At 56.3% G+C, this 16,456-nt stretch overlaps 1 protein-coding gene across 1 annotated transcript in view; it reads left to right on the top strand.

The window, feature by feature from the left end:
- The window catches only part of SHANK2 (SH3 and multiple ankyrin repeat domains 2), a 471,028-nt gene that overhangs the window by 85,478 nt on the left and 369,094 nt on the right, over nucleotides 1–16,456 (top strand). The window contains 2 exon segments of the mRNA XM_033119735.1: nucleotides 8,326–8,477; nucleotides 9,436–9,603. Of these exon segments, the coding sequence (XP_032975626.1) occupies nucleotides 8,326–8,477; nucleotides 9,436–9,603 (320 nt within the window).

Consider the following 16,456-nt stretch of genomic DNA (forward strand, 5'->3'; position numbering starts at 1 on the left):
AGGTTTTGTGGACACTGGATCGTCGTGCACTGACAGCACCTCCTCCCAGCTGTGCTGTGAGAACGCAAGGATCGATGGTCCTTGTCGGCTGTCTCCAGAAGCAACAGCACCGGGGAGCCGGGGGCAGGGGGGTCCGAGGCGACACCGTTCTGGGACCTGGTCCACACCGGTGTGCACAGGGTGAGGGGCACAGAGCACCCTGTGTGAATGGAGCAGCTTGGGGACTGTGAGTCAGTGACCCCGGTGCCGCTGCCCAGGATGGGGGGGTGACTGCCGGTCGGCGCACTTCCCAGCACAGATGTCTGTGACAAAGGGAACACTCCCATATTTCTGAAATACCCAGTTACTTCAGAATTGTTCACATTCATACCCCTCCGTGTTTCAGAGAGGCTCACGAGGGACTCAGAAAAGTACGTGGGGTCGGGCAAGGTGCAATACATCGATCAAATTCGGAAACGAGGGAGAGGAACCCAGGGTGGGGGTGACGTGGAGGCAGGGACGAGCCTCAGCTCTGGGGGCATCGCCAAAGCTGGCCGGAGGGAGAGGGGCCAGTCCGAGAACGCACAGTGGCCCACGAGTGCAGCACGCGGCCTGGGGTGAGCCGTCTCCCCAGGGCCCCCGTGGAGCGGCCCAGCATTCTCGCCTACACCATCAGCTGCCACGCAAGCCTTGAGGCTGCCCTCCTGACACGTCACTATGGTTACAGGATGCCCTGAAGGTGGTGCACAGTGTTCCCTGCACCCCACACCCGGATCCCCTATCACTGCCATCTTACAGGAGTAGCACGTTTGTCACAATTCATGGCCCAACATGACATGATAATTAACTAAGGTCTGTATGTTCTTCATATTTCACTAGGAGTGAATCAGTGTCCTTTTTCTGGTCCAGGACCCCACCCCACGGTGAGTCGTCCCGTCTCCTCGGGCCCCTCTGGGCTGTGACATGTCCCAGATGTCCCTTGTTTCTCTTGACCGTGACAGTTTTGAGCAGGACTGGTCCGGTGTATCGTAGGATGCCCTCTATTGGGGTTTGTCTGCCGTTTACCTCACGATTAGACGGGGCTGTGGGTGTGGGAGGAGGGGGACCGCAGCGGTGAGGTGGCCTTCTCGTCCTGTCGTATCAGGGCGCACGCGGTCAACAGGGCCTCTCCCTGGGGCGCCGAGCTTGCTCACCTGGCTGAGGTGTGCTTGTCGGGTTTTCCCCACTGTGCAGTTACTCTTGGTTTTTTATTGTTTGTTTTCATTTTACTGTGTTGTCCTCTTTGGAAGGATGTCACTTAACAGCCCCCACTAAGGCCCCACCTTCTCAAGGGAGGAATAGCTGCATAAACCATTTGCAATTCTCCTACAGGGGAGATTTGTCTCTTCTCCCCCATTTACTTACTTATTCAAGCGCTTATTTTTATCAGTACGGATATTTAATTTATAACTTGAGTTACAATCCGATGCTGCTTTGTGTATTTTGTTGCTCGCATTGTTCCAGCTTTGCCCGTGGGGGGCTCTCTCATTTGGCCTCTGTGTCCCTTTGACAGTCCCCAGCAGTGTGGTTATTACTATTAGTATTTTGGGATGACTTTCTTACTTCCTGGCACTTGAGGTGCCCCAGGCTCCTCTGATGTATTTTCCGCTCCAGTCCTAGGATCAGCCATTCCGCCAAGGAGCCAAGGAAGGATGGTCATAGAAACCAAGGTGTGGGTGCAGCTGTGCTCGTTGCTACTGGGGTGTAGTTGCTCCCAGGCCCCCTGAGTTGAGCTGACAGCAAGGAGATGTATGTCAGTATTTCCTTATATCCCCATCTGAATCTGTATTAAGTTCACCGTGAGTTCACACTGACGTCCCAGTCCTAATCCATTGCTACATGGATATTTGCGGTTTTCTTCCCTTGCTTTTTCGTAACGTCCCACACCACTTGTGACAAACCTGCCTGCCACTATCTGCCATTAGTGTAGTTAATTGTTGCAGTCCAGTAACACGTATGGTGGTTTCCGAATTCTTGACCTGCACTCCACGATGGGAAGCGGCTTCTTCAGCTAGAGAACAATGCTGACGTGCAGACCGTTGCCTGTCGTCCTGTAGACTCCACTGATTTCCAAAGTCACGTAAGCCAGCGCTCTACGCCCCCACCCCTCCGGGGAGGTTGTGTCTTAACGTTTGTAATACAGGCAGACACTTGTCACCTTCTGCAGTCCATCCTGGGACTCCCCCAGGCTCCTAAATGAATTTTTACACTTCATTTTTAAACGTTTGCATGTATTGAGGTTCACTCTTTGTGCTGTAAAGTTTATGGTTTTGACAAGTGTTTCATTTTTGTATTTGTACGTATATGCATTTGATTCATGTGTCTGTATTTGTATGACATTACAGCGTCACGCAGAATACTTTCACTGTTCTGAAAAACCCTGTGTGCTTTCCCCCTGTTCGCCCACACCCCGACCCCAGCCTCTGCAACCACTGGTCTGTTTACTGTCTCCATAGTTTTGCCTTTTCCAACATGTCCTGTAATTGGAACCACACAATGTGTACATTTTCCACACGTGCTTCTTGCACTTAGAACATGCATTTAAGATGTGGCCATATCTTGTCATGACTTGGTGTTGCTTTTCTTTGTATCGTTAAATGATCACCCACCGTGCAGATGTCCCCGCTGTATTTATCCGTTCGTCAGCTGAAGGGCAGGCATTCTGGCTGCTTCCAGTTTGGGGTTATTATGAATAGAGCTGCTATAATACAAACATTTGCGTGCAGGTTGTGGTGGGCACGTAAGCTTTCAAGTCAGTTGGGTGAATACCAAGGAGTACGATGGTTGGATCATATGGTAAAACATTGTTTAGTTTAGTGGGAGACGGCCAAAACTGTCTTCCAAATTGGCTGGGCCATTCTGCATTCCCGTCAGCAGTGAGTGAGAGTTTCTTTGGCTCCACAATCTCAGCAGCATTTGGTGTCATCAGTGTCTGGATTTGGGCCATTCTAGTACGTGTGCAGTGGGATCTTGTTGGGATTCTGAGACTTGATGCTGAGACTTGCCTGAAATGTGCTTTCCAGGTTCCCGATCTGGTGGATGCCATTTGTTCGCTTCAAACCACACTAGTACAGGCGTGTGTGTGCGTGTGCGTGTGCGTGCATGCACGCACGTGTGTTTCATTGCCTAAGACTTTCGTTGTGAGAATTAGGGGCCACAGATCACTTCTCGGAAACTGTCCTCCTTGATCTTGCTATTGGAAAGACCAAAACCACAACCTGTCACCTGGGCCCCCAACTTGGTTGACATGGGGCCCCATAGTCCATTCCCCTCATGGTCCTTCTCAGTGGAACCAGCAGCCCCCAGGACACCTGTCTTGGGAGCAGGAACCATTCACGTGTGAAGTGATTTGACCTGGAAGCAATTCCTGCATGCTGGTTGCCTTGCAGGCCCGCGCGAATGGCATAGTCCTATTCGGGAAGCTAGGACCTGGGGGCATGGCTCTACCTGGTACCAGTGGAGGTTCTGCCTTTGTGGTTCCCACGAACCCAGGTCTGATAGCTCTTCATAAAACCAGCCAGACCGCCTTTTGGTCACAGATTTTTATCTGGAATGCAAGGCCCCAGATCTTTTTATGGAAATCTCTTCAGCTTGCCTCCATCTTACTGTCAAAGATTTCCTGAGAGTAAAGAGATTTGTGCCTGTTCCTGCAGGTCAGTTTCTGGTCACGCATCTCGTGTGTCAGAACCCGTCTGGGACTCGATTGTCTCCTCTGCAGGACACGTGGTCACCGAAGCACACTGGGGAGAGTGAGCAGGATGGTCGTGACCGTTCCATTTGTGGCAGATAGTGGGAAATAGAAGGGTGACCTCCCCCCGACCCCCGCCCCTGGGTGACGGCTGATGTGGGAGGCAGTTCCCAGAATGCTGAGCGGTGCCGACCTCCTGGGGAAGCCCGCCGTCACCCTCCACACTTGCTCAGTGGCATCAAAGGCCCGGGGGTCGTTTGGATGACCCTGGGGACTCTTCACGGGACAGTGGTCTCCTCACCGAGGACTGTCTGTGGCCAGGGAAGATGCTGTCGATCTCAGTCTCTTTTATGGTTGGGGTCGGGTCTTCATGACGTGTTCCAGTGGGCAGGCGGCCCCTATGGTGACAGGCTAGCAGGTCTGTGATTTTGCATGATTCACTCGTAAGGAAATATTTAACACTGAAAGACTGAGTGCGGAATAATGCCGGAGTCGCTTGTGTATCCAAGAAGGAGCTGTCCATTCTGAAAAGAAGTGGTGTTTGTGCTTTTGGTGTCACGTCCAGCTGGGCAGGGCGGTCTTTGCAGTGTGCGGTGCAGATGGGGAACCAGGTCCTACCAGGTTCAAGGTTTCTGTAAAGTAGCAGCTGAGCCCAGACTGGAATCCACAGGTTCCGGGCCCAAGGCCAGGCTGCTCCCACAGGTGCCGTTTTCCACCAGGCGTTCAGGCGGAGGGACTGGGGCGTGTGATCTTTCAATTAGGAATAAGTCAATAATGAGTTTTATATTGGAAAACATTCTTGACTAAGATAAATTGAGTGCACAGTCTGTGCCCCACTGCCCCCTGTGAACCTTGAGCCCAAAAATTAACCTTCTGCTCTTTTGTTCAATACATTTTGAGTTGTGTATGCGTATGTATGCAGCTCTATTTATCTGTTGTCCTGTCTAGCCTTTCACTTGCCCATCCTTTCCTCCCTTCCTTTTTCCTTCTCCCTAGATCGATCCATCCACCCACCTATCCATCTACTCACCCACCCACCCATCTGTCTACCTCTCTATCATCTATCTAGCCATCCACTATCTATCTATTATCATCTATGTATCTATTCATCTATCATCTATTAATTTATCCATCATGTATCTATCCATCACCTACCTATTGTCACCTATCAATCTACTATGTCATCTGTTTGTCATTATCTGTCATCCTCTATCCATCCATCCATCAGCAATTATCATCTATCACCTAACTATCTACCATCTATCATCCATCTATCCACCTATCTATTTGTTATCTATCTGTCTATCTAATAGCCCAAGGAGACCATGCCTCAGTCTCCTGTGGGGACAGTGCAGTCCCCAGCAGCGGGCAGAGCACCGGGTAGGTGTGGGGGGAGTATGTACCTGTTTCGCTGGCTGCACGTCCTCAGTGATTGAGACGATCCCTTGCTGAGAAAGAACGTCACGTGGGACTATGCCTGTCCCAGGTGGGGGATGGGAACCACCCTACGTATTGACTTCAGGCTTCATTTCAGAAATTACTTTTCAATACAGAAAGAATCCATAATGAGTCAAATACAGCGCACCTCGAGTTGCACTCCCTGGAGAAACTCTCAGGACTCCAGCTGCCGTTTGCGCCCTGAGCCGGGCACTGTCCCAGCACTGGACGCGTTCGTTTGATCCTCACACAGCCCCACGAGGTGTGGGTCCTGTTTTAGCCCCACCTGGCCGGGGAGCGCACTGAAGCCCAGAGGGTTTAACACACCTGCCCGAGGTCACCCAGCCAGCCCTTCAGGAGCAGAGCTGGGCTTTGCTGCCCTCAGTCACTGCCTCTCTAAGGGGACTTGCCCACCCCCAGTGTGCTCCCGGGAGCACGCGCCCACACGCACATGTGCACTCCCGCCCGAGAGCACCCAGCCCACCAGTCGTGGCGGCCGTTCTGTGCTTTCGCACTTGTGCCACCTGCCCTCCTGCTGTGTCTACACCTCCCCCCTCCCCACCCTCCCCACGCTGAGAACCTTCCCGTGGTGCCTTTCCAAGCACGGCCAGGTCACTCCCTGGAGCGGGCACGCTGTCAGCAGTTTGTAGGTGAGAGGGCGTGAGGTCTTCAAGGTCACCTCCGAGGGTGCGAGCAGTTTCTCCTCGCACCGGTCAGTCCGCTCGGGAGAGACCGGAGGCTTTGAGGTTAGGCTTGTGGAGCTTCCAGTATATATTTTAAAACTGAAGGCATTTCGAAATGCAAACACCAAGGAATAGTTTCAAAGAATGACTGCGGCAGGGAGCTGCAGTCCCCGAGCTCGTTAGAGGGGTGATCCCATGTTAATTTGCTGTAAGGACAGAGTGACCCCGCAAGGGTCACAGGCTTTCAGCTGATTGACAGGCAACTTCCCAGAGCCCCATGGGGGGCCTCACTGGCCGTTGCTGTTCTGAATGTGTGGGCTGATCGAGGGGGCTCTCCTGACCCCTCTGGGTGGGTCCTGGCCAGGTCTGAAAGGCCAAGTTTGCAGTGTCATTCGAGGAGGGATTCTGGCACCCTCAGGAAAGCTGCCACGCGTCATTAGAGGGTCCTGATGTCACCCAAGGGCTGGAGGTCCCCATCCCATACGTAAGACACACAACCATTAACCGGGTGGTGCAGTTTTCTCCCTCGGGCATTGACTCGGGGGTGCTTGCCTGCCCGGCACTGTCCACAGGCTGTGGCTCAGCTGAACAGGACTGTAATTTGGCGTCTGAGGTCATGAATTTTTACCATTTGCCACCACCTCTTCCTGAGACCGTATTCTCATTATAAAATGATGTCAACATCGTCAGCCATGAAAATAATGTGGTATAAACTAAAAAGAATCTCCTCCACGCCACCTAATGTTTGCACTGGCCATGTGTGGACAGGCAAATAAGAAAGAAAAACCCTAATTGTGTCGAACATTGTTGACTTTGTCCTAAACGTGCCTGGTTACCGAATTCCACGAGGCCAGCTTCCGTATGCAGCCGGGAGATTAGACTTTGAAAGCGCAGGTGCTGGCGGCTCCTGAGCCAGTCCTCTTACGTCCTCCGCAGATCTCGCCTCACACCCATCACCCTCCCGCCGGCCTCCTGCTGAGGCGGTGAGGGCCTGGCAGCTCCCTCGCCTCTCTGGTGGGCAGGGGTCTCTCCCCATGTTTGCTTGTCTCTGCACGCCTGCCCCACTTCCACGTCTCTGCCCACACGTGGAGCTCCTGCCACGTTCCAGGCCAGTCGTGATACCTGAACACCCCACGCCGGGTCATGCCTTCCCCGCCTTGATGTTTCCTGTGCAGGAAATGTCCCCACCATCACCACAGTGCGTCACTTGTCTCCCGAACTTCTATTTTTCTCTAAAATCCCTGCACGGGAGGGTTCCTCTCAGAGGTCTCTAACAGATGTGTGCACAGCGGCATCCGTGAGCATTCTTTGTACCTGAGGACGCGGGAGGTGTACCGTTTCCATCGGAGGCAACGCACAAACTGTGTATCTCACGTGGGCACTGGGACACGTCTACACACCGCACAGCAGTGACTAGGAGCGCGTTAGGCCCCCACAGCTCACCACAAAAAGTCGAGGTGCCGAGTGATTCCCACAGCAGAATTAAAAGGCACACAGGACAGTGCCCATTTATGGATAAATAAATGCAGGAATTAAAACTAGATGGCAGTAGTCGATCTAAATTCATGGTGAGGCTGTCTTTTGGGGGGATGGTCAGAGGGGATTCAGCGCCTTGCAGGTGCCCCAGTTCTGTTCTCAAAATTTGCTCGAAGACAGAACGAGTCCTTGGTAGCTGTCGGCGTTTCCGGGTCTTGGGAACCTGCGTGGTGCCCTGTGACCCTTTGCCCTTTTCTGTAACGGGAAAGCCTCTCCAGTTAACCACATCACAGTAATGCTCCTTGCTCGACGGGGACGATGGTGGGCACGGGAGCAAGATGGAGTGACAGGAAGGATGTAGTCTGGTACACACTGACGTCTGCAGTGACAGCGCCTATGCCTTGGTGTGGGGTCATCGCACAGGGTGTGGGGGGTCTTCGTAACCTTTGTCCCCACCAAGGTGGCTACATCGCACTGTCCACTGGGCTCCTGCCCCACCTCCTGTGTTGGTCCTTTTTCCTGACCCATCACCGTGGCTGCTTAGGTCTCTGCCCACCCGGGGGGGACCTCCATGGGGCACGATGCCGTGTATCACTCATGTTTGCAGCCCTGCAGCCCAATTTCTGGCATCTTCCAAGATGCCCGTGAACTTCGTGAAATTGCAGTGTGATGTTTCAGCCCTGACTGATTTGCTCCTCCTGTGAGGGGAGACCAGGTGGCATTGCAGGGTTCTGTGCCCTGAGGGCAGCAGGGCAGCTTGTGTCAGCAGCCCACAGAGTGACAATGTTGAAACCCAGCCTCTGCCCCTGTTTTGATTTGCACGTGACCCGAGCGTCACTGCCATCGTCATTGGCGTTGCCTGGGGCATGCTAATGCGTGGACTGTTGGGTTTAGCAGGTGGGCGGGGGCCGTGAACCCCCCCGGGGGTCACTTTTACACATTTGGACTTGGCCCAGTGAGCCGTGTGACTTGGCTGCTTTCCCCGACTGCTGGTTCTAAAGAGCGTGTGTTTGGGCTCCTCAGAGACCCCACTGACCTTGGCCGCTCAGCTGGACGACCCCGTGGAGGTGATCAAAGCGCTCAGAAATGGCGGGGCCCACCTGGATTTCCGCGCCAGGGACGGGATGACGGCCCTGCACAAAGCTGCCCGAACCAGGAACCAGGTGGCCCTGAAGGTACGTTCTGAGCCCGTTGCGCACGGGCGAAGCCCCTCCCCCATCTGCTCCTCTGCGTCTCCCTCCCCCTCCCCATTCCCCATCTCACAATGGCTACCCCCAGGTGACTCCAAATCATTCCAAAAGGAGCTGGGGGGTGCTTCCATTTCAGCCAGTACTGAAATCCCCCCTCCAGGGAAGGAGGCTGCAAACCCAGCCCATGGACGTGGGACCAGCCTCGCTGCCGTCACGACCCCCGGGTCTGATGCCAGAGTGTGGATTTCACCCTCCTTCCTGCTGGCACTGTCCTGTGTGACATAGTCCTATGGGCCTGCTTTACCTGCCCTGGCACTATGCCTGGGGGGCCTCTGGATCGAAGGGCGAGGCACCAAGCCCACCCTCTCTCAGAGCCCTGGGAGGAGGGAGGGGGACCCACTGCTGCAGGCTGACCCCCCCAAGACGGTGCTTCTCTCCAAAGTCATAGATTTCTCGACTTCATATCAGATGCCCCTTGTTGGGGGAGGCGCCCTCAGAAATCACATGTTCCTGATAACACTGGCTGGTTCCCCCACCCTCTGGATACACACCGGGATGGTTCCGGACCATATTTTTAGGTTAAATCACACACCTTGTCTCTTTCCTGCAAACGGTGTCTCCACGTTATTGCTCTCTGCTGGTACACAGAGGGCGAGGGGGCACAAGCAGCTGTGGGAGTGTCACAGGTCCACGTCTACAGCGTGTCGCCTCGTCTCCCGAAGTACAAGCCCATCCTGGGCGCCTGGTACCATGTGCTGTTTCAGAAAATTCACTGTCTAAACTTGGGACCTCCTTCATTCTGGGAGGCGCAGGACAAGCATCGGGACCCGAGGGCCGGGTCGGCCTTGGCTCGGGGAGCGACCCTCACACTTCTTTCTCGGGTGTGTCTCTCCCTGCGGAAGAGGCTGTGAGACCAGTGACCGCACATTTGGTGTTTCTCTAGACCCTTTTGGAGCTTGGAGCCTCCCCAGATTATAAAGACAGCTACGGCCTCACACCCCTGTACCACACTGCCATCGTCGGGGGCGACCCTTACTGCTGTGAACTGCTGCTCCATGAGCATGCCACCGTGTGCTGCAAGGACGAGAACGGCTGGCATGAGATCCACCAGGTACCAGCTGTGCTCCTGCCCTCCCACCCACCAGCACCCCGCCTTCACCCTTCGTCCCTCAGGCAGTGCTGGGCGGCCTGCAGGTCAGATCCCGCCCCCCGCCCGCCATTTCAGTTGCCCTATGCGGAGTTCCTAAAAATATTCGAATTAGTCACCAGCATTTAAAAACAGGGATACTTACCCAGGAATGCACATTTCTGATGTCTCTGGAGAAACTAGAAGTTCAGGCAAGCCTGTTGGCATTTCTGTATGGCCACAGTCAACTGGAGTTGTGAGGTGAACACCCCTTCAGAGGAGCCATGAGCCCTCCAGGTGCCCACCACCTGGGGTGCCCCTCACAAAGCAGGGGATCAGGTGCTTTCTGAGCGCAGGTGATCCAGCATAAGGCCTGATTTCTGTGCATAAGGTACACGTTACCAGGATCCCACCTGGCCACAGTGCACTTAGGGGCTGCGCTGGTTGCAGTGTCGGCAAGAAGCAGAACGGACCTATGGCTCAGAGGAGAGCAGTGGGCCGGGGGCAAGGAGAGGACTCGTGCTTCTGGGAGAACTGGGGCGGAGGAGGGTGCAGGCAAGAAATACCTAGCCTCTCTCTTCTGCCTTCCTATTGGCTGAGCCCTGCCAGAGCCGGCCAACCAGGGAGCCCAGGGGTGCAGGTGGTGAGGTCTGCGTCTCCCGGTGGAGGGGGCAGGACAGTGGGTCTGGGAGAATAGACAGCGAGCACCCGGCCAGGGATCAAGGGGTCAAGGGGAGAGGGCCGGGACAGGAAGAGGCTCTGGACCGTTCTCTCCATCGGCAGTGACTTCCGGCAATTCCCGGGCTACCTCCACCGCTGTTACCTGACACACCTGCCCCACCCCTCTGGCCCCACTGTGGTCCGAGGACCGAGGGGTGCTGACAGGAGCATCAGGTGGGCTCAGGGGTGCGGGCAGGTCCATGCCGCCTGGCCTTCCTTACACTCGTCCGTCCTGGTTCATCGGCACCCCCGTGGCCTGAAAAGGCAGTTACGTCCCGTGGGGTGAGTGGGGCTGTGGGAAGCTGCTCGTGGCAGCCTGAGCCTGCTCCCCAGATGGCGCCCTCATAGGAGTGCGAGTGATGAGTGCCCTCTGGGTGTCAGCTGGCTCCTCTCTAAAGGGACGTCCGTCAGCAGGGCTGCCCACGCCGTCTGGCTGTACAAAGGGTCAAGTGTGATTCGTGTGCTCAGCTTCTCTCTGCTCTCGGTCAGAGCCTGTCGTTCTCGCATCCCCAGGCCTGCCCCTGTCACTTGCTGGTCCCCGCGGCTGTGTGTCTCAGCTATTCCAAGGTCCCCAGCAGGTCTCTTGGCCGGGTCACGCCCCCACCTCTTCAGTCCACATCCGACCAACTTCCGGATGGGTTTCCTAAATCGGGGCTCTGGTCCTGCCCTTTCCTGGCTCCAGAACCGCCTGTGGCTCCCCAGTGTCGGGCCCTCGGCCTCTCGCTCTGTCCGCAGGATTTGCTTGACAGGAGCCAAAGCTCACCACTTCCTGTCTGGACTTCCCGCTTTGGTCTCTTGGCTGAAGCAGCTGCTTGTCCACCGATCGTCATGTGCTTGATTCCTGGTTCTCTCCCACCAAGAGGAATATCGGCACATTCTCGAAGTCCACGCAAAACGAGGGCAGCGACAGCCTGCAGCCACTGGGCCATCGCTGTCACAAATGCCCTCACAGTTGGCTTTTCTGGGTCGGGGAGGAGCTGCTGAGGGGATGAAGGGGTCGTGGGGCTGAAGAAGGTGCCGGGAGGAGGGGCCCCTCCCTCAGAGGGGTTGTCACCTGGCCGTCCAGCCGGACGCCGTGGTCTGGGCAGTGGAGCTCCCAGCAGGCACTGCCAGCCTGGACCCCGGCCTGGCCAAACGAGCTGGCCTCACACGTGGCTGAGCACCAGAGGCGTCCCCGGGCCTAGAAGAGGTGAAGGGGTGGGATGCTAACCTCACACGTGGTTCCTCTTCCTCCTGCTGTCCCTACACGCCTTCCCTCTGAGGGCTGTTGAGAAAGGGCTGGGTTTTAGAGCTGGGGCCAAAGTCACTTTGTTCTGAAATCTCACCACAGTCGGATGGAGCTGAAGAGCTGGGCTAAGTCAGGTGACTAAGTCAGGTGACTGAGAGCTCAGGGACGACTCCAGAACCCCAAGGCTTCATTCACGGGGACTCTCCCACCTCTGAACGAATGCAGGCTGAGGGGCCTCTGGGCAGGTGGAATTTAAGTTTTGGTTGAACTTTTCAGTACTGAGAACGTATGCATTTGCAGAGTTCTTTATTTAACCCAAACAAGATATACTGGGCGGCCCTCCCCCCGGCCCGGCCCTGCGCACGTCTGGCCATTATTACCAGCTCTGCGCACGTCTCCAAGGCTCTTCAGACAAAGACCAGCCCTGAGTGTGTGTCTTCGTTTTCTCCCGCCGTGTGGATGCATCAGACGCTTGGTATGAGCTCTGGTCTGCGCTTGGTCTTCGCACTCCATGTGGCCTGGACACTGCCAGGTCTGCACGTCCAGACGTCTGCATCCTCCCTCTCTAGCTGATGGTTTGTGTGCAGTTACCTGTCCACCTGGGTGAGGACCCCCGGCCCCCGTGGGTGCTCATTCAGCCACAGATGTCACCGGCTGTACGTGAGCACCTGCCAGGCGTGCTCAGTGTCCCTGGCACTGAGGACGCAGCCGTGACCAGAAGCGCCCCTGATCCAGGAGCCCTACGTCCCAGTGGGGGAGCCAGACGTCAGGGAGATAAGAGTAAGAAGCACTGCAGGCTCGCACACACGTGCGTGCACATGTGTGTGTGTGTGCCATGCGTGTGGAGTGGACAGTGCCCTCGTCTCTGTGCAGCGGTGTTTACGGGGTGCACGCAGTGACCAGGTGGGCAGGAAAGGGGTGACCCTGTCCCCGGCAGGTCCTGCTGCCCTGCTCGTCTCTGCTTGTCGCTGCGCTCAGCCAAGCCTGTCCTCACCGGACGACATTGCTGAGGGTGTTGAAAGGGGCGCGTTTCAGGCTGAGCTGGCAGTGTCCCAAGGGGACCCCTGTGGCAGGAGCGGCCCGTGGGGGCCGTCCCAGCTCCCGAGGGGAGCGACAGTGCTGATTCGGGCAGAGGGTAGCGTCCTGCATGTGAGAACTGAGAGGGGAGACGTGGGGCTTTGTGTGGTTGGTCAGTTTTGAAAGTCGCACTCCCTGCGAGTCCTTTCCTGTCTCTGTCGATTGGCTCACCCTGGGAGGGCCAGGCTCTCCCTGTCAGCAGGGCCTCAGACAGCAGAGCATCAGGAGCATAGAAAGTAGGAAAACAGTTACTCCAGCCCAGATGCAGCCGCAGGGCCCCTCAGCAGAGCAGCCCCTGTACCCCAACTTCCGAGAGCTGTCAGAGCTCAGCTGTCCCCTCGCCTCCCGGCCTCCACCAGGCAAACAGCCTTCAGGGCCGGGTTGCACCCACTTTCCTCGTCTAATGCACGTGACAGTAGTGGCTGCCCTGAGATGAGTGGCTGTGTTAGGGGGTGTGGGGGGTCCTGACAGTCGCTTTCTGCAGTGCCGGCCCTCCATGATTTCCGGTCCCTGAGACCCCACGCATGGAGTGTGGATTCAGAGCGTCCCAGCACCAAGGCCACCCAGCCTCTCAGTCCCAGGGGCCCAGCCTTGGCTCTGCACTGGAGCTGGGACCATTAACTAACTCCCAGGTCTCTGCCTCCTGCTGCCCGCCTCCCCCATTGGGATCCATCTGCTGCCCTCTGGTGGTGGGTCTCTTTCGCATGAGCCTGGGAAAGCCCTTTTCCTGCTAGAGAACCTCAGTTGTCCACATGGAGTGGCGGCAGGCAAGTCGCTGCCTCCTGAGCTTTGCTGGCTGCCTCTGCCGTCAGCCGTGACCGTCTGTGAGATGAGGGAGGCCAGGCCTGGTGTTTGCAAAGACCGGGGGGCAGGCCTGGCCTCCGAGATTATCTCTCTCCCTGTTACCGAGCCAAACACTGCACTAGCAACCCTCGCAGGTACCTGCTTGTCTCCATTGGAGTGAACGGGGCTCAGAGAGGCTGAGTCACTTGCCACAGGCCACAGGGCGAGCAGTTGCCTGAGCTGGGCACGCCAGCTCCTCTCATACGCAAGCCTGGTGTGGGGACAGAGTCCCAGAGAGCAGTTTCCAGACTCTCGGTCTCACATGGAAAGGTGCTGGCTCGGGTAGTAGATGGCCGTCAGCTGTGACTAGTTGGCCGTCAGCTGTTACTGGTTAGCCATTAGCTAGTAATATAACTGCTGTGGCTACGCTAGCAAGTGTGGGTTGTGGATTGTGGATCCCAGAGAGGCCGATTGCAGCCAGCAAGTGAGGTCGGTTGGCAGAGAAGTGGACGGCAGGTTGCGGATCGTGTGGCTCCTGCTTCCCGTATCTCTAACCCAGCCACCAGCGAGACTATAGTGGTGTGACTCCCCTATCTATGGCTCCGTGGGTGTTCCTTTTTGGCCTCACCGTGTCCTGTGTTCTTGTGCGGGGAGCGGGACCAGAGACCCCGCATGACACCCCGCATGACTCCTGGCTTCTGTATCTGCCTCTCAGCTTACACACAGAAGCCACCCGTAATATAACAATGCACTTGTGGCAGGAGGAAATAGAGGGCCAGGTGGGGTTTGCAGGCATCCACTGGGCTGGCTCCGCCTCTCCCTTCCCGGCAAAGCACCTTGGAGTTCTGGGGTTTCTGGGTTCTGCTTTGAGAGTCTGTCCCTCTGTATGGCACCCTAAAGTGCTAGGGACCCTGAGCACCCACAGGCAGGCCAACCCACAGGAGGTGCAGGTGGCTGGCTGGTCGGCTGTCCTGGGCCTGGCCCAGCCTGGCTGCCATTCAGATCCAGCCACGCCAGGCAACGCGCCCGGAGCGCCCCGCCCCCTGCAGGCTGACTGGGGAAGAGTGCTCTTTTGAGCTCCTGTCGGGCAAACTATCCTAAAAGTTGTTACTCAGATACCCTAGACCATTTTTTCTGATTGTAGAAGAAATACCTGCGCAACATGGAAATCTCGCAAACTGCAAGGAAGTGTAAAGAAGGAAGTAAAAACACCCAAATGCTTTCCCGCAGCCCAAGAACTTTGAGGATTCACTTTGCAGGTTTAGCTGCAAGTAGCTAGTTTCACGCCCACCTGTTGCATCTTCCCTGTACCCGGGCTCCCACATGAGGGACGGTGGGTCTGGTGGTCTCAGGACTGCAGGATACTGCGGAGGGCTGAGGGCTGTGGGGCCGCGGGCTCTGGAGAGGACGGCCGGCCCCAGTGAGAGGACGGCTGCTTGCAAAGGAGCTGGTCCCTGTTTCCATGGACCTTCCTGTGCGGCTGTGCCCGTGTGATGGGCTCACGTGGGAGGTCTCGCTCTCTTCCACCCTCTGACTCTGTTTTGGGATGAGAGGCTCCATCCTCATGCTGCCAGAAGGTTCTGGCCTGGGTGTTCTGCGGTCTGGTGTTGAAAACCCCCTTGGCATTACCTGCGCCACCTGAGCAAGTGACTTACCCTCTCTGAGCTTGTTTGCTAATCTCTGAAGTTGGTTGAGTAATAATTTATAGAGCTCTTGAGACAGTTAAGTGCAGCAAATCAGGTGAGGCACTTGCCACAGCGCCTGGCATCTAGTAAGTGTGCGAAAAATGCTGGCCACGCCCCCTTCACCACCCTCCTCATCTTCTGGCCACGCCCCCTTCGCTATCCGCCTCCTCATCTTCTGGCCACGCCCCCTTCACTGCCATTGCCATCATCTGTCCAGTCTGGTGTTGTCACTAAGAAATGCCAGCTGACAGTCAGCAGGCACGTGACCCGTTTGCTTACAGGCCTTCATGTGGATCTCGTTTGATTCCCACAACAATTCCACAGGAGGGCATTTCATCATTCCATCTTCATTTTGTGACAGGTTGTTGTTTATTATCATTTTTAAATGGGGAAGTTTTAACCTTAAAGCTACAGACAGGCAGGTGCCATGTCAGGTCAGGGAAGGTGGCATGACTGGCCTCCTGGGCTGGGAGCGTCATGAGTTGGCCCGGAGATGGTGTTCTTGAGGTACAGTCCATGGCGTGTCGCTGTGGCCACAGAAGGCAATGGTCACCTGCATCTTTATGGACGAGGACCCCAGTAGGATCTGAGCTTCTGGGGTCCCCTGGCTTCTGGGTGGGAGGACCAGAGATTGGGAGCACACCCCCACTGGCTCCCGTTGGTGCTCCAGCTCCCCCCCCCCCCACTCACACCTCCAGCAGCTGAGGCCCCACGGCCCCAGCAATCAGAGCTGCAGGAAGGCACCGCGTCCTGCCTGGGGCTCTGCACCCTAGTGACATGGGAGGCCAGGTCTGTATCCTGTGCCCCCAGCCCGCCCCGATGAGCAAGCTTCCCTTGGAGAAATAAGCGAGGCCTCCTTTAGCCCTGGGCCTCCGGAGAGGGCTTGGGGACCACCAAGCAACTACTTTCTAATCAGCGCTGGCTCTTGGGGCCAAGGGCCAGGAGGGGCCCCGAGGAGGGAGGTGGGTGAGGATGCCGAGACCAAGATGGAGGAGACACCACCCTCTCCCCTTGGTCAGAGCCCGCGTTCTGCTGTAATGACGGACAAGAAACCGCTCGTGTCCAGAAACCATGTTATAAAACCGAGGGCTCCATAGGGATAGTGGGCAGGGAGGGGCCGGAGCTTCTGATGCTGAGATACCTGTACAGTTGTTTTTCCTCTTGGGATTCTTGCCATCGTCTGCATGTCCCATCTCAGGCTGCACCTCACACAGTCGTTGACCCAAACTGATTGTGCTGGTTGTTAGGGCTGCTGCAAGCAAGTCCCTTCGCCTGCGCGGCATAACCGACAGGATTTACTGTCCCCAGGCCTGGAGGTCTATGTCCTTCCGCCCAGAGACCCGGG

Source organism: Rhinolophus ferrumequinum, chromosome 11, assembly GCF_004115265.2.
Source record: "Rhinolophus ferrumequinum isolate MPI-CBG mRhiFer1 chromosome 11, mRhiFer1_v1.p, whole genome shotgun sequence".
NCBI lineage: Eukaryota > Metazoa > Chordata > Mammalia > Chiroptera > Rhinolophidae > Rhinolophus > Rhinolophus ferrumequinum.